The sequence below is a fragment of the Dendrobium catenatum genome, unplaced genomic scaffold (genome assembly GCF_001605985.2).
Source record: "Dendrobium catenatum unplaced genomic scaffold, ASM160598v2 fragScaff_scaffold_1381, whole genome shotgun sequence".
Lineage (NCBI taxonomy): Eukaryota > Viridiplantae > Streptophyta > Magnoliopsida > Asparagales > Orchidaceae > Dendrobium > Dendrobium catenatum.
The window spans coordinates 423,384-442,265 of NW_021319843.1; the positions used below are offsets into that span (position 1 = coordinate 423,384).

At 39.4% G+C, this 18,882-nt stretch overlaps 1 protein-coding gene across 1 annotated transcript in view; it reads right to left on the bottom strand.

Moving 5' to 3' along the window:
* Window positions 1–8,344, bottom strand: part of LOC110098903 (DEAD-box ATP-dependent RNA helicase 8-like) — a 51,148-nt gene extending 42,804 nt beyond the window's left edge. The window contains exon 1 of the mRNA XM_020825852.2: window positions 7,722–8,344. Coding sequence (XP_020681511.1) covers window positions 7,722–7,984 — 263 coding nt within the window. The 5' untranslated portion in view covers window positions 7,985–8,344. The remainder of the gene's footprint in view (window positions 1–7,721) is intronic.
* Between the last annotated feature and the right edge of the window lie 10,538 nt (window positions 8,345–18,882).

An 18,882-nucleotide genomic window follows, 5' to 3' on the forward strand; every position in this document is an offset into this window, starting at 1 on the left:
GCGGGGCAGGCTGAGCTGGTGGCGACTTGACTTGGGCAGGCGATGCGCGGCTCGATGTCTCGAACGATAGAACCTCCTTCCGAGGCGATTTAATGCGCGGACGCGATCACGTGGGCTGTGGGCAGCCGGGGCAGACGAATTTTTTGGGTCATTCCCGAGTTTCCGGGTCAACCCGAACCCGACCCGATTTTGCAAACGGGTCAGTTTTTTGGACCCGAACCCAACCAGCTTCGGGTTCGGGGCAACCCCAACGCGAAATGGGCAGCCGGGGCAGACGAATTTTTTGGGTCATTCCCGAGTTTCCGGGTCAACCCGAACCCGACCCGATTTTGCAAACGGGTCAGTTTTTTGGACCCGAACCCAACCAGCTTCGGGTTCGGGTCAACCCAAACGCGAAATTTTCGGGTCGGGTCCAATATTGGCAGCTCTAGCTCTAACCAATTTTGTGTAAAATTTTGTATATAAGGACATGAAGAAGAATAAAGAGGATAGCAAGGAGGGGATTAGCTACTGACTCACCCACTCCTTTTGAGGAGGTAGAGGAAAAAGAGGTGGAGGTAGGGGATGTTAACTAATTTCAAGTGGAGGAGATAAGAGAAGTTAGCCCGTCTCTTACTATTTTACATAGGAGTGATGCAAAGTTGATATCAAAGTGATAGGAAATACTTGAGTTCGCAAGAAAACCTATCTCTAATTGGTTAAAACAACAAGATAATTGCAAAATCTGGGTGAAAACAGCCTCAAAACGATAGATTGCAAGAAGAGAACAAAACCAAAATAAATGTCAAGCAAGATACAATTGATCCTCAATTCGAGAGGATGATCATTCTCTCTCAATCTCTAGACAAGATGCCTAGAGCCCAAGACGTCAAAGAAACTCCAAGAGAAACAAAACAAAGCATGAAAAAACTAACCCTAGACAAAAACCCATTCAAAAATTCCCTCTCCCTAGCCGCCCAATCCTCCTTCAAATGTTCCACGCGGGCCCCGCATGTGGGCGGCAATCAAAGGGGGCGGAACCCCTTGTTCCGCCTCCTGTAATAATGAGCCGGCCTTTGGCTGCTCCTTGGCCGGTTCATCAATACCGCACTCCCAAAGAATCACTTAGTCCTCAAGGTCAAAACTAGGAAACTGTTGTTTCGCCCTCTCGTACAGCTCCCATGTGGCATCGTAGTCAGGCAGATTCTTTCACTTCATCAGCAATTCTTTCGATCCATCTTCTTTCTGGCGAACCCCCATCAACTCTAAGGGTTCCATAATCACCTCTAAATCCTCAGTAAGCGTGGCCGGTAACACTGAGCTGGCTGTGTAATCTCTAATGGCTCTTCTCAGCTGCGAAACATGAAAAATCAAATGAATAGTCAGCGTGGGTGGTAGTTTCAGCCAATATGCTACTGCTCAGATTTTTTCCAATATTTCATAAGGTCCAAAGTACCTTGGAGCAAGCTTTTCATTTCTCCTGTTGGCAACTGTCTTCTGCCGGTATGGTTGGAGCTTTAAGAACACTTTCTCTCCTTCTTTGAACTGGATGTCCTTCCTATATCCATCAGCTTGTTTATTCATAATATGTTGAGCTCTCAGTAGATGTTTCTTCAATTCCTCTAACACTTGATCCCTCTCCATCAAATACTCCACTGAAGAAAACGGAGTACTGCTACTCCCAAAGTGCACCAAGTGAGGAGGATCCCTTCCGTACAGCACCTTGAATGGAGTCATCTGTGAAGCCGGGTGAAACAAGGTGTTGTATCAGTACTCCGCCCATGACAACCACTTGGCCCAAAGCTTGGGTATCTCTGACACAAAACATCTCAAGTAGGTCTCCAAGCTCCTAATGACCACCTCCGTTTGGTTATCTATCTGTGGGTGGTAAGCGATGCTCTTCTTCAGAACTGTTCCCTGTAACCTGAATAACGCCCTCCAAAAATGACTAAGGTACACCTTATCTCTGTCTGACACGAACGCCTCTGATACCCCATGCAATCTGACCACCTCTCTAATGAATGTTGAAGCCACTGTCACCGCGGTGTAAGGATGTCGGAGGGGAATGAAATGAGCATACTTGCTAAATCTATCCACCACCACCAAGATCAATGTGCAGCCTTCTGAACGAGGCAGCCCATCTAAGAAATCCATAGATAGCTCCTCCCATACTCGTCTTGGTAACGCCAACGGCTGTAGTAGTTCCCCTGGTGACATGGCCAAATATTTGTTCCTTTGACAGATCTCACATCTTGCCACCATCTCCTCTACATCTCTATCCATTCCCTTCCAATAAAGCTCGGCCGCTAGTCTCTTGTAGGTCTTTTGCACTCCTGAATGGCCCCCCACTGCGCTTCCATGAAATTCTTGGAGTAAAATTGGGATGTGGATCGAGGTACGGGGCATCACAAATCTTCCCTAGTATAGCAGTCTATCTCCCTCTAATGAGTACCCTGGATGGATCCCCTCCTCTTTCAGCAAATCTGACTTGATCCTTCCCAATTCTTCATCTCTAGCACTTTCTTCCCTGATGGCCTCCCAATCAAGCATCAAAGGAATGGATAGTGCCACTGTCTACAGCTCCCCCATACATCTAGACAAAGCGTCTGCCGCCTTATTCTGCACCCTGTCTATACTGAATCTCAAAATCGTACCCTAGCAACTTGGACAACCACCTCTGATGCTCTTCCCTCACCATCCGCTGTTCCAACAGGTATTTCAAGCTTCGATGATATATCCTGACAATGAAATGCCTCCCAAGCAGGTAGGGCCGCCACTTCTGGATGGCCAAAACGATGGCCATTAATTCTCTCTCGTAAACTAATTTCAGCTGGGCTCTAGCAATCAATACCTGGCTGAAAGATGCAATGGGTCTACGACTATACATCAGTACTGCACCCAGCCCGTACCCGAAAGCATCTATCTCAACAATGAAGGTCTGAGTGAAATCTAGCAAGGCTATGACCGGCATTGTAGTCATCGCCTACTTCAAGCTCTCAAATACTAATGTGGCCGCCTCCCCCCATAGGAACACGTCCTTCTTCAATTGTTCAGTGAGTGGTCATGCTATAGAGTTGTACCCCTTCAACAAACCTCCTATAGTAACCCGTCAGTCCTAGGAATCACCTCAACTCCTTCAAATTTTTCGGCACTGGCCACCTTAGCATTGCTTCAACTTTGGACTGATCTACTGCCACTCCTTTTGATATCACATGGCCCAAATACTCTACACTGGCTTGTGCACAGCAGCATTTCTTCAAATTAGCCCTTAGCTGGTGCTCCTGCAGTACCTCTAACACCCTTTTCAAATGCTCTCAATGCTCCTCTGTCCTCTTGTAGACTAAGATGTCGTCAAAGAATACCAGTATAAATCGTCTGAGATAAGGTTTTAAAATCTTATTCATAAGGGCCTGGAAAGTAGCTGGAGCATTGGTGAGGCCAAATGGCATCACCAGGAACTCATAATGTCCTTCATGAGTTCTAAAAGCCATCTTAGATACATCCTCCATTCAGATCTGATGGTAACCCGATTTCAAGTCTATCTTGCTGAAGATCATGATCCCACTTAATTCATCTAGCAGCTCGTCAATGACTGGTATAGAAAACTTGTCAGGTACAATTTCCTTGTTGAGTGCTCTGTAGTCCACACAAAAATGCCAATTGTCATCTTTCTTTTTCACCAACAGAATAGGGCTAGAGAAGGGACTGATGCTGGGTCTGATGATATCTTCCTCCAGCATCTCTCTAATCAACCTTTCTATTTCATCCTTCTGGAATTGAGGGTAGCGATAAGGCCGGACACTGATAGACGATCACACTCCCTCCTCAACACAATGGCATGTTCATGCACCATCTGCGGTGGCAATCTCTGAGGTGGTTGAAACGCCTCTTGGAACTGCTGAATCAACAGCTGAATGGAGAGAGGTGTGTCTCCTCCCTCGTCCAATCTCGCTCCCTCCAAACTGTGCAACTCCACCAAATATCCTCCACCTGCCAACTGGATGTCCCTCATCATCATTTTAAGAGAAACCGGGGATTTGGAAAGCTCAGCATCCCCCATAATCACTACCTTCCTTCCATCCACCATCAACTCCACCGTGAGTGCTCCCCAATTCACTTTGGTGTCTCCCAAAATTTGCAGTCATTTCATCTCCAGGATGATGTCCGTGCTCCCAAGCTCTAGTGGAAGAAAGTCTTCCCTCACCTGTATCCCTGGATCATCAGTCGCACTCTTATGCAAATCCCCTGGCCTTTCTCCACCTTCCTCGTACCCATCATCACTCTGTAACAGCCGGTGTCCACTAATCTCACCCCCAGTTGGTCGACGACCTGGGTGAAAATGAAATTGTGAGTAGCCCCACTATCAATTAGCACCACAACCGCTCTATCCTCTATCTCTCCCTTCACTTTCACCGTGTGATTCATAGTGAATCCTACCACTGAGTTTAGGGAAACCTAAATCAGATCCAAGTGTAACTTCTCCTCCATCTCTTCCTCTGTCTCCTCCTCACCTCCCTCCTCAGTTTTCTCGTCATCGCAGACGGTGAGAACCTAAAGAGTTTGATCCTTTCACCGATGCCCTGGTGTGTAATTTTTATCGCATCGGAAGCACAACCCCTTAGCCCTCTTCTCCTGCATCTCTTTCTTTGTCAGCCGCTTGAAGCTTCCCCCATTTCCTCCTCCTGTCTTCTCCTTGGTGGCCTCTCGACTCCCTCCTGTTGTAGGACCTTTAGGTGCGAGATGAGTGGTCGTCATCTTGTACGTGCCCCGGTGCTGCTACTCCTGGCTCCCTTCTCCAAATTCCTCTGATTTTTCACCAAGTGGGCATTAAAACCTTCACTACTGCTCAGATCTCCGCCTTCAGCCCTTTCATAAAATTTTCCTCTAATACTGTATCTGAGAGTCGCTCCACCCTGCTAGCTAGGTGCTCAAACTGCTCCCGGCAATCTGCTACTTATCCATCCTGTGTCAGAGCAAAGAACTGCTCATAGAAGTCTTCTCCCCGATCGGTTTGAAAACGCTCTATTATGTAGTCTTTAAATTCCCTCCAGTTCCTGATCGGCCTCCTCTAGTCTCTCCACTGAAACCACGACAGGGCTTTTCCTTTCAAGCACAATTCTGCTGCTGTCAGCTTCTCCTCCTCCGTCAACCCATTGACGGCGAAGTACCGCTCTACCTTGTAAATCCACCCATACGCATATTCTCCTTCAAATATGGGCATCTTCAACTTCCTCACCTTCTGGTCGCCACCATTTCCCCTGATTCTTCCATAATTTCCCCTTTCCCAAGTGTTAGGTCCACCCCATGTTTCCCGATCTTCCCTTGCTCTGTCATAGCCTAAACTTCCTTCAAAATCCCCCCTTCTTTCTTCAAAATCAGCACCTCGGCGGTCATAGTATCCCTCATGGCATTCCCCATATCCTCCTCTTTCTTCCCTCTGGACAGGCTCCATATGGGGTCTTCTTCCTTCTCCTTCCACGATCTCCACCTCATCTTCCTCCCTACAGATTTCAGAATTCTTACTTTTTCCTTCCATCCCTTTTGCCACTGAAGCCGCCATTTGATTTTGAATCTCTAACATTTTCTTCATCATATCTCGGAGGTCGGCGACTTGTCCCTCCATGGAAGAAATCCTTTCCTCCACCATCGTTTTGATTTGATTCATCTCCCCTTCAAGTATTTCCTCCAAGGCATCCACTTTTTTTGCCGCCATCAAAATCCAGCGTTTGTAGGTTCACAAAAAACAGGATTTTGGAGTAAAAAAACAGCAACTTCTTCCTATTTGGGGCGAAAAACTGCTGCTGCAATCCGTCGAAAACAGCCGTCCATTAGTCTCGAGACTTGCTCTGATACCAATTTGATAGGAAATACTTGAGTTCACAAGTAACCATAAGAGAAATACTTGAGTTCGCAAGCAAAGCTATCTCTAATTGGTGAAAACAGCGAGATAATTGCAAAATCTAGGCGAAAACAGCTCCAAAACGATAGATTGCGAGAAGAGAACAAAACCAAAACAAATGCCAAGCAAGATACAATTGATCCTCAATTCGAGAGGAGGATCGTTCTCTCCCAGTCTCTAGACAAGATGCCTAGAGCCCAAGACGCCAAAGAAACTCCAAGAGAAACAAAACAAAGCATGAAAAACTAACCCTAGACAAATCCCTCTTCAGGATGAACCAGCCTATCACAAAGGATGCAAAAGAATAAGAAGAGTTAGATGGAAAATTTCATAGAACCATTAAGAAAGAGGATAGGCTGATAGACCCATATGTCATTAATTTATAATTTGAGAGAGATTTAAACATAATTTAGCCTAAATCCTACCAAATAACAAAATAAAAGATTTAAATTCTATAAAAAGCTTTAAGATAAAATAATTTTTTTGATATTTTATTAATTTGATGTTTAATTAATTAATATTTAATCATGATATTAATATATAAAACTTAAACTTTAATTATAATTTATAATTTGAAATTTATAACATGTTAATAAAATTGTGTGCGCTATTTGCGCCTTGCACCATTGCTCATGCATGATGCAAATAGCGGGCGCCATTTTGAAATAATTTATGTATAGTAATAAGCATATATGCTAATATTGTTAATATCAAATATATAATTAGTTAAGATCGATTAAAATTTAATTACGGCTTTAACTCAATAAGAAAATTAATAAAAAAGCTAAATGTTCTATAAGCAAGTGGACAGTCACAATGAGGGAAAAAAGGAAGTTGAAAAACAATAAGTTGTTAGTTAGTCCATACCCTCCAAAGAATTGATGTAGCTTTTTGTTGTCATACATGAGCTAAAAACAACCAGATTCAATTGTAGAATAATTAATTGAGGTTGGGGCGGAACTTTGATGCTCTAACCAATTTTGTGTAAAATTTTGTACATAAGGACATGAAGAAGAATAAAGAGGGATAGCAAGGAGGGGATTAGTTACTGACTCACCCATTCCTTTTGCTAAGGTTGGGGATGAGGTGGAGAAAGAAGAGGTGAAGATAGGGGATGTTAGCTAATCTCGAGTGGAGGAGATGAGAAAAGTTAGCCCATCTCTTACTACTTGACATAGGAGTGATGCAAAGTTGATATCAAAGGATGCAAAAGAATAAGAAGAGTTAGATGGAAAATTTCATTGAACCATTAAGAAAGAGGCATAGGCCAATAGATCCATATGCCATTAATACCCACCCTCATATGATTAGCTCTCTCACATCTATAGGAATGTAACATCCATGGCATCAATTGTTCCCTATAAATTACAATTCTTCAACAAAGAGATAACCAGCGCTGAACATATGATGTTATTCCTTATAATAATGAAAAGGAACTGAAAATAGTGATCGGGTCATCACAAAAAAAAAATAGCAAGACTGAAGTAAGAAATGCAGTAATTTACACTCTTTTCCCCAAATTTTGAATGAAAAGTAAAGAGAGATATGACAAAAAATCCAAAACAAAACAGATAGCATGCTGCATTTGTAGGTTAAATTAGCATGGATAGATCCCTAAAATCATTAAGGACAATACTCTATACACCATCTGCATTGACCAATAAAATATCTAACGCAATCACTTCAGCAATGCAGTAAAGTGCAGACAAACTGAAGCTGATATAACAGAGTCATCCATCTTTGGAACTCCCTTTTGATCTTCTTTATTTAGTGAAAGTTAATAAAAACAAAAGCATTAACAATGTGGAATAAAAAAGGGCCAATTTGCCACTTATTTTCAAACCTGGAATCACTGCCTTGAGTGGTGACTGATTTCACCAACTCGCCAGCACCGGAATTGCTTTCATTCCGCTTTAGCCATTGCTGATAGCGCTGCTGCTGCTGCTGCTGGTTGTGGTATATTTGATTCTGCTGGCTTGGTAAGGGATTTCTCTGCACGTACTGCTGCTGCGGCTGCGGCCCTCTTGGATAGAAATTAGGGTTTGGGCCAGCGCCACCACCGCGGCCGTTTCCAATACCAGGGGGATACCTTCCTCTAGGGTTCATCCGAGCGCGGAAAGTGATAGATAGGCCAAAAGCAGTAATGAAAATGGCAACGCCGACAAGGAAAACACTCTTGAGTCACCAAAAAAATCTACTTGAGATCTGATAGATAGCCTCAACAACAACAGGCCGGAGTGAAACTCAGCAGCTTCCGTGCCACCTGAAAGTTCTTCCAAACCCTAGCAAGAACCGAGCGAGATCAGCAACATAGATCGAACCACAGGCGCGCGGCGATGGAGAAGCGGCCTTACTTTGTAGCTCGAACTAGCGTTATGGCTATGAAATTGGAAAGAAAATAGGAAAATTTCTGCAGCGTTGCGGCGATGAAAAATGCTACGATCGCCACACATAATAAATATTCCTAAATGGGCGCTTTTGAGTACAGCAGATTTAACTGCAGTAGGGCCTGTTTGGATGGTCCTTCCGACCTCCATCAACAGACAATGGTCTTTCTGACCCCGGTCTCTTGCCGACTCCGGTCTCTTGCCGACCACGATCCTTCAGGCCAAACAAACCTGTATATGTAACTCTTACCATGTAATGCAATCTATATGATGTACATTTGCTACATCAATCCAAGGCCTTCTCCTAAGGAAGGGCCTCATTTGTAATCGACTACAAATACTAGTGGATTCATTCAAACCGGGCCAGGCCCCGTGGTTTTTCCCCCTTTTTTTCAGGGGTTTTCCACGTAAAAACTTTGGTGTCTCTTATGAATGCTACACCCTCTCACTTATCTGATTGTGTGCTGGATCTTCGTACAACGCTAAGACGTTAAACTATATATTTCTCTACCGCTGCGAATATTCCAGGACGCAACAAGTATTAAAAAGTTATTTTAGAAAATAATAAGAAAGCTGTCCCAAGCTAAACTGAAAGCTCATTTGGCACAGTTTTCTTACTGTTTTTAAAGATATTTTTTAGTTTAAAACTTTCTTAAATTAGAAATTTTTATCCTAAAAAGTTACTTTTAAAAGCAATAAAAAAGTTGTCTCAAACAAAACCTAAAGCCCGTAAATACTTATTTCCGAATTTAAAATCTATTAGCTCAAATAATATAATGATAGTACATTTGTGATATGTCCTCATAAAAATAAAAATGAGCGAGCTATTAAATTAGAATAGTTTTGGAATTATAAATAATAATTTACATTAAGCCTTTTTGCTTGCATTTCGAAAGTGAAGTGTAAAGTGCATTTTAATTTTATATATATTTGATTTAAATTTAATTTAGCCCAATTAAAAAGCCACATATAGGGGTATCAAAATTGGGCACGACATGAAAACGTCGCTAGAACCCGACACGAAAATTTTGGATTCGGGTCAACTCGAACCCGAAATGAGTCTGGTTCAGGTCCTGATTTTCGACCCGTTTCAAATTCCAGGTCGGGTTGACCCGAAAACCTGAGAATGACCTGATTTTGACCCGGATCGGTATATTTACAGGATTTGGTCAAAGAAGCGCACAAAACATAAAAAGTCTTCACACTGAGCAAACTCCGGTCGTTGCTTCCGATCAAAATGTTGTAACTTACAATCTAACAAGAACTCCTGCCCTTCCTCCTCAATCCTTAGACTCTTCCCGAGCTTCTGGACTGGGACTTTGATTGGCGACCATCAACTTAATAGGCAACACAACGACGTAGAGAACTCTGAACGGAAGTATCATGCCTCCGAGTCTCATGCCCAAGAAAGTGAATTACATGAGTGAACTCCAAACCCTGTTCCTTAACGCAGAGTTCACCTTGCATCGAATAGCAAATTGGTCTCAAAGGGAACATCGTCCAAGGAGCGAAGCAGAACAACAACGACCTTCACAATGAGAGAACTCCCGTCGTTACTTCAGATCAAAATGTTGTATCTTCCAATCCGACTAGAAGGGAAAGTCGCCCATGGAGCTAAGTCGAATAGCAACGAAGGAACTGGCGAGGCGTCGACTCCTTCACAGTGAGCGAACTCCTGTTGTTTCATCCGGTCAAAATGTTTTAAATTCTGATCCGACGAGAAGAAAACACTGTCCAAGGAGCGAAGTCCAACAACGAAGGAGCCGACGAGGCAGCGGCGAACTCCTGACATTGCTTCGGTGCTTCCAATCAAAATGTTGTAACTTCCGATCCGAAGGGAAGAGAACGTCGTCCAATGAGCGAACAACAAACTAGCAAAGTCAAACAACAATGAAGGGGACTCACTTGGCGGGTCAGGTTCGGGTTTGAAAAACTGACCCGTTTGCAAAAATGGGTCAGATTCGCGTCGGGTCGAACAGTGCCGGGTTAGTTTCGGGTTGGACCCAAATCCGGCCCATGACCCGATTTTGACAGCCCTAGCTACATAGCCTTCATAAGAAAGTATATTACTTAAGACCACATGAACAATTCCCAGCAGTCTTCAGATTATTTTGATAATAACATCAATTTATTTATGAAGGAAAGCCCTAAAATCTCAAAGTATTCTACTCCACAGTTTTGCAAATTCAAAATAAAATAAGAAAAATAAGAAAATCAAATAATAAGAAAACTCAGGAAATTTTTTCTCTTAAAATAATTTTAATTTGATTATATTATTCATCAAATTTAATTAAATTATTAGATAAATAAAGCAACATAATTATACTGTACAATTAAATTATTAGCCATTCACAATTATAATCATTATCGAAAATAAGAAGAGAGAATCAGCAAAACTAAATGAAACTTCTAGAAGAATAACTTTGGTGTATCTGAAAATCATTATATTAGTATGATTTCCAAATACACTGTAAATCATTGGTCTTTATTGTCGGTTGCCACCGTTGCACCACCCATTGTTGCCATCGGCATCGACCAACCTTCGCCAGCTGACATTACTGCTATTGGCGCCTGTCACTATTGATCACCACCTGCTGCAACGACCGCCCATCAGCCACAGCTATCTTTGGATTTTGCACTACATTCATTTTACTTCAAGACAAATAAAAAAAAAATCACATGCATTTATTTTACACTCATCCGAACAACTTCAAACATTTCAAATACACTATATTTCTTTCATATTGTAATTTATTTTACTATGCATTAAGTTGACTTTAATTAAATAGAAAAAAAACTCATCTCATAATTTCACACAAACAACACAATAAAAGTAATATTTATATTTTCCCCCAAAGCTTACTTTATCTGTTCATCTGACCTAAAAGCGACAATAAAAATATTATAATGGAAATATTTGCAAAATTCTTTAACTACTAACATTTGGATGGAACTTCTTTTCTCATTGGATAGAGTCAGAGAATTGAGAAAGGTCAATGTTCTTTTTGTCATTTGTTTTTAAATGTATGGAGATAATTATGAAGCTTCTTAGCATTAACCCTAATTAGAAAACAAAGATAATCCATTTTTAAGGTCATTATGATAATTATAATTATAATTATTATTAAAAAAAATTAAGGCCATTATGCCAATTGATTAAAATTCAAAGTTCAATATAATTAAGATGATCCGTAAAAGTTTGTTTCAAAGTTGAATAGATCAAAAGCAAGATCAAAATTTAAAAGAGTCATTTGATCATTTGATTTTATTTTAAGCAATTGGTTTTGATTTTGTGTAGTTTATAAAAGTTTTATGTTTGTTGGTTATGAATCTCATATTTACTAAATATGAGAATTCAACGGATTTACGTGATTTAGCTAATAGAAATGCATGAAAGGAGATAAAGATTGAGCACACCTTTGCGATGTTATACTTATGTTGGTCGACTATGGTCAACTAAGTATTGTTGCGGGCTAGAATATACGCGGTGATAGAATTAAAATTCTACGTCTTAGCATTGCACAGATATCAAGCTCACACACAGAGAACACAAGATTTTTTATGTGGAAAATCCTAGAAAAGGGAAAAACCATGGGGTCTGGCCTAGTCTGAAATGATTTCACTAGTGTTTGGGGTAGATTACAATGGGCTGACTCGTCCTTAAAGATGATCATATTACAAATGTCAACTATATGTTGAAATTTAGTGACTAATGTGCGTAAAAGTATGGCGTCACTTGGTGGTCAAGCAGAAGAGCGGCGTCAGGCGGTGGTCCGACGGAACAACGGCATTAGCCAGTGGTCCGGCGAAACTACAACATCAGGCGGTGGTTCGGTAGAACTACAGCGTCAGGGGGTGGTCCGTCGGAACTACGCGTCAGGCGGTGGTCCGGCGGAACTACAGGGTCAGGCGGTGGTCCAACGGAACAACGGCGTCAGGCGGTGGTCCGGCGGAACTACGGCGTCAGGCAGTTGTCCGGCGGAACTACGGCGTTAGGCGGTGGTTTGACTACCCTTTTTCTATTACAGTACTTTGACCACTACCACCTGACTATGCTCATTCAACTATTTCCCAACAACGTTCCTTCAACCATTGTGGACCGACTATGATCTTTCGACCACCGTCACATGATAATGGTCTTCCAATCACCTTCGTTGGACCACAGTCCTCCAGCAAGCATTGTCCGATTATGGTCCTCCACTATCGTTGCCTAATTGCGATCCTTTAGCGGCCATCGCTCGACTACAGTCCTCTGACCGTCATCTTCTCACTACGATTCTTCGATTGTCGTTGCCCAATTATGATCCTCTAACTGCCATCACCCAATTACAAATGCCCAACCATCATTGCCTAACCATGATGTTCCATCAAATGTTCACAAGATGAGTTCCTAATATATTAACAATGAATTAAAAGATAAATTTCAAATAATTTAATAAATTAATTTACATTTCTTTCTCATCAAATCAAATAAAAGAATTTTAAAAATCTCAACATTTCTTTTGCTTTATAATTTTTTTTAACAAACCAAAAAACCCCTAAAAATGCTTTTTTTTAGCTGAATCATTAATCAAATCCATTTGGCATTAGTCATTAATAATGCATTCACTCTATTTTGTCTGTGCAGTTCTTTTTTTTTTTTTTGGCACTCAATAAAAAAAAATTCCCTTTTTATTGAGTTACAACACAATTAAAATTAAAATAAGAAGTGTCCAACCAAAGCCTAATCATTGCATGACTTAATAAAGTAATTTTGAGAGGTAGAGTACATTTCTTCAAAATTATTAAAAATTAATAATTTGTATGCTGAGGACTCTTAACGTTTATATTGAGTAGGTGATGAAAAAAAAAATGAATTACAATGAAATAGAAAAATATAGATACTTTTGATTTGATAGTGCTTGATTTTTTTTTAAAATGTTAGGGGCTTCGAACTTGGAACTTCATGTGTGAGCTCATGGTGCTTGAATTTGGTTTGATTTTAATGTTAATATTTCATTTAACTTGATTAGATTGATTGGATTTGATATATCACAGAAATAATTTGATCAAGCACAAATCTTAATGCATATTATAAATTATTGCTTTCAACAAACTTATAATCAAACTAATCATTTTGATGAGATGAACCGATCGACACTAAAAGTGATTCGGGGTTCATATCAAGCACTTAAGATATAATTGAAAACTTTAGGATATTAATCAGATGATCAAATGATCTATAAATATTACATGCTTGTAGTCAAATCAAATTTCTCAATAAGAAGAATATGATGAGCATAAGATCATTTTTTATTCTAACATCATTAATGCAGTTAAATATTGAAAGAATTGTTTATGATCAAGGGAATTAATATGGACCATTTGATTGGTCACTTTGGATATTGACTATATTTACAAAGAATATCGCTCTAAAAATGTAGAAATAAATCTCCACTCTTTAAATGAGGGAGCTTTTGTTTAGAGATTGGAGAGAACTCAAAGGCTTGAAGAATCACAAAACTCTACTTGACCACTATTGTCAGACTGCTACCGCCCGACATCTTTCATTAAGAAACATCAGATCACTACCCCCCAAATATCATCATTAAACCACCGCCACCTTGGGGTGTCAATATTCGACACGGCCTGAACTCGACCAAAAAATTTCAGGTCTGGGTCAACCCGTTTGGAAAACGATTTGGGTTTTATATTATGACCAGATTGTATTTTTGAGTCGGATTTGGGTTAGCCCAAAATTGACAGAGTCAACCAAAAAATACACTGGTCCCATCATTCTATCATTCATTACACTGGTCCCATCCTTCATGCTTGCGCATCAAGCTCGCCCTCTTGAGCATTACGCTTGCTCACACTTGGGTTAACGGGTCGGGTTATATTGATGGAGTTAGTGCCAGGCTGGATTTGGGTCCAAACTTTTAGCTCGTTTACCTAATCGGGTCGGGTTCGTGTCAGGTGAGTTAAAGTTTGTTAATTATGGATTGGACTCGAACCCAACATGAAAATCCATTTTGACACCCTTAACGCCACCCAACCTCCACTATTAGATCACACTATTGGAGCACCATCGTCCGACCCTCACTATTAGACCATAGCAACCCAACCTCTATTGTCAAACCAATGCTACAAGACCACCCTCGTTAGACTATAGTCATTGGAGCACTATTGTTGTATTGTTGTTGCCTGACCTCCACTACTAGACTTCCACTGTCAGATTGGCACTACCTGGCCTCCTTCATTTGACTGTCATTGTCTAACAATCATCATCATGTCAGTGTCGTTGCCTGACCTCCCATGTCAACCCACCATCATTAGATTATCGATACCAAACTACCACCATCAAATTATTGCTATCTCATCTTCAACATTTGTCTGGTGCCACCATACCACCATTATTGGGCTATCAAAGCTCAACTTCCATCATTGGAACACTATTGCCACCCAACCTCTAGCATCGAACTACTACTATCTGCCCACCACCATTGGTGCATTATCACCAAACCTCAGTTATTAGATCACCATCGTTAAATTATCCCCACCCGACCTCTATTATTAGCCTAACATGTCAGACTACTCATATCATACCACCACGACCAATTCATCACAACTCGAACACCATCGCAAAACTGTCATCACTTGAACCCTATTACTAAACCATTTCCATCAAGCTACAATTTTTGAACCACCACTATCTAATTATTACAATTTAATTGCCACTGTACAGTCGTCATCATGCCCCAACAGCCTAAATGCCTCTCATCCATTATTGCCTTTGGTAATTCTTCACAACCCTCAAAAAAGGCCATGCAATAAATTCTACTCATGCAATCTCATCTTCCCTAATTGGAGGGAAAGCAAATGGTTATAGCCAATGCTTACATATTAAAGCCATTTTAGTTGGGTTAGAATCCGTGGTTTTTCCCATTCTTGATTTTTCACATAAAAACTCTAATATCTCCTACACTTTCTTATCTTATATGTATATGTGTTAGATCTTTGTTTAAAGTTAAAATACTAAATTCTCTTTAATACTATGAATTTTTTAGCATGCATAGAACTTAAATTTAAGATTTTAAGACATTGAATAAAATCAAATTAAATCAAATTGAACAACATTATACATGATATAGTTTAGATCATCTAGCCAAGGAAAAAATGCGATCTTAATTTTTTGTAACTCATAAAATTTCTTTTCTATTTTGAGTTTTATTAAATTTAACCTATCTAACTTAATAATAACAATTTACGCTGAAAGCTTTAGGGGACTTTAATATCATTTTTCTTAAAGAGAGAACGACTAAAACATGCTAAATAACTCTGTTTAACTAATCAACTTATTTTTAAAAGGGTTGACTAATTCAACCATCTTTAATGACTTCCATAACATGCCTATGCCTCTTCGTTTATCACCTTGGCATCATTCAACCTTTATATCTAAAAAGAAGACTAAAAGAAATCATCTCCTTCTACCTCTCAAGCCTCTTTACATTATTAATATTAAGGATGCTAGCTAATAATCAAATATTATCTACAATCATCACAACTCAATATCAAGCAACCACTTTCTTATATGGAGTTGCCTCCTCCTCCTTTGCATTTAATCCTAGCCACCACTTTTTAGCAAACATCCTCCGCCCTATTGCAATTTATTTTCTATCACTGCTTTGTAACACTTAGCTACATTTTGGCGTGTTGAATGTATCCTAAATATGATTCTCCAACAAATTGAATTTCTTCAGCTCTGAATCCCACAAGTTCTTAATGTTCATACATATTATGCTGCTTTCTACTACACTTGCATTTATATGATTTGTATTAGTCAAAACTATGCAATTTTTCATGGTACTAGAGCATAACAAGGTGTAATTGATCTTCACTTTGAGTTGGCCAAGTTGGACTCTACTTACTCACACACCACCCAAATGGAGGACCCCTTTGTTGATCAAAACCGTTGAACTTCTAATGCCTAATATCAAAATTCTTACCAATACTCCTCCCTCCACCAATAACCAAATCATATGGACCTCACAAATTCTCAAACTATTTAGGGCCAATGCTTTTTGAATGCTTCCTTGATTTTTTTTTTTTTTGAATGCCCTTCTAAATACTCTTTTGATACTATGGGATAACTGATTCCCAAACCAATTTATAATACATGACAACTACTAGATCACAATCTTATTATGGCACTATATTCAACCATTTAAGGTTCCATTCTTCTTCATGAATTCAATCTTGACCTATCCCAAACATGTCAAACACTTGCTAAGTGCCTCCAATCAACAAATAATTCTTGGGTTATTCAACCTAAGAATGAGCCTCATCACATTTCGATGAAAAATAATACTATGACCCAATCTCTCTCGGACATTAAATCCCTTGTTGATCAAATAATTGCCGCGTGCTAGCTCTCACGTTAACAATGAGGATAACATCATATGCAACTTAAATGGTTTAACTCCATCCTACCAAACGTTCAAAACAATGACCCACATGAAGATTGAACCAATTAATCTAAATGACTTATAATAGTTGACGAGCCAATGACTATTCAATCTTGCAATTGGCTTTACACAGTTATCATGGTCATGGGTCGTACACCTCCTCATGCAAACGAGATAGAACAAACACCAATTTTCTCAAGCATGGAGGTACAAATCCAACCTTTAAGGATGAAACTTAACTTTAATACTAATATGTCAAATGTGTAGACATACTGGTCACATTGTTTTAATTTGCAAGCATATAACATATCATAATTATGCCCCTCTCTCCAAACATAACAAAACCACCACTTTTTTATGCTTGATAATAATTCTTTACCATCAATAAAGTGGTTAATGGATTTCAGAAGCCTCATCGCAACTCACATCACATTATGACCAATTACAACATCCAACGACTTACCAAGGATTCAACCAAGTTATTGTTAGTAATGGAATCATAGTCCCCATATTCCATACTGATTATGGTATTCTCCAAACTCCAAATCATAAGTTTATCTTTCCTCATCCTCTTCATGTTCCCAATTTGCCACACAAGATATTATCAGTTTACAACCTTGTTGTTAACAACAATTGTTACACTTCTTTAAAATCCACTAGTTTCCAACTAAATGATTGAAATTCTATTAAAACTCTTCTCTCGGGTATAGCTCTAAAGGTTTCTACTCCATTCCAATCATTTTGGCACTACATTCCACCATTTTCACCACAACTTTCTTTCATCAATGTCTTGGACATCCTCGCCAGCTAATCATCACTTTGGTCTCTAAATAGAACAAGAAACTTATAATACTTTTTGCAATTCTTTCTTGCAATACATGCAACTCCTCAAAGAGTCATACCCTTTGTAAAGTTTGTAGTCATATCTAAAAAACTAATGTTAAGGCCCCTTCTCCTAATCCATCTCAACAAGGCTATAAATATTAAATTTTATTTATTGATGATTGCTCATGATTTTGCTATATTTTTCCAATGATTATGAAATCTAAAACATTAAAAAAATTTGTTCAAGTTCTAAAAATGGTGTAAGCTCATCTAAATGCATTTATCAAAACACACTCGGATGTTGTTGGCGAATATATCTCTTCTTTTATGAACACATTTTATGCAACATTTTTGAATTGATGCACTTCATACAGCTATCTATCATATCCATATGTTACTCTTCAAAACAACAAAATGAAATCTCCTTATCAAAGTCTATATTGACAAAAACTATTTTGTTCACTATTGACAAAACCTATATTATTCACATCTCAGTATTTGACTCTTCTTATTGCCCATGATAAAGACCATGTCCCAACAGTAATATATTTCCACATGCACCCCAAAACTTCATCTACTATTCCACAATTGGCTTTGCAAGGTTATCATGTCCAAACACTTAGTTCTTATTAGGAAAATTTTTCATATCAAAATCCAACATCACCTCATTAACACAAATATTTAACTTACTCCTCACTCTAGCATCACACTCCATGCCCTAGTTTCCGCTGTCAATTAAAAGTGATAATTTATTTTCAAGGCAAGCCAGAGTCACCCACCACCACAACCATCAGCTATTACTATTCATTGTCATCCGTTGTCACCTAATACCAATCACGTACATCACCTGCTGCCACCCATCATCACCTTCCATTGCTTACCATCTGTTGCATGTACTCACAATCATTGTCCGCCACCCTTCACAGCTCGTTATCAGCCACCACTAGTTGCCATCACCCACTACCAGCCACTGTTGTCATTATCAACCACCTCTAATCAACAATCATTTCAAAGACATTACTATTTTACCACACCCCTTCAAACCAAAAAAAAAAAAAAAATCAACTCTTATATTTATAAAGTACTCAACCAAACAATTCAAAAATATTTTTAATATATTTATATTTATTTTACACTTTTTCAGCACAAGAAACAAGCCCTTAGCAACTTCCTCACATCATGCCTGCAACAATCCTTAAATATACAAATAATTCCACAAAACATTTTTCTCATAATCTATTATAATATTTTCATTAATATTTGTTCAAAATGATCAAGGCTCATTACTATTTTCAATTTCTACTAATTTAGATACTTTCAGCCAAATCTCTAAGCGTTTCACACAAAA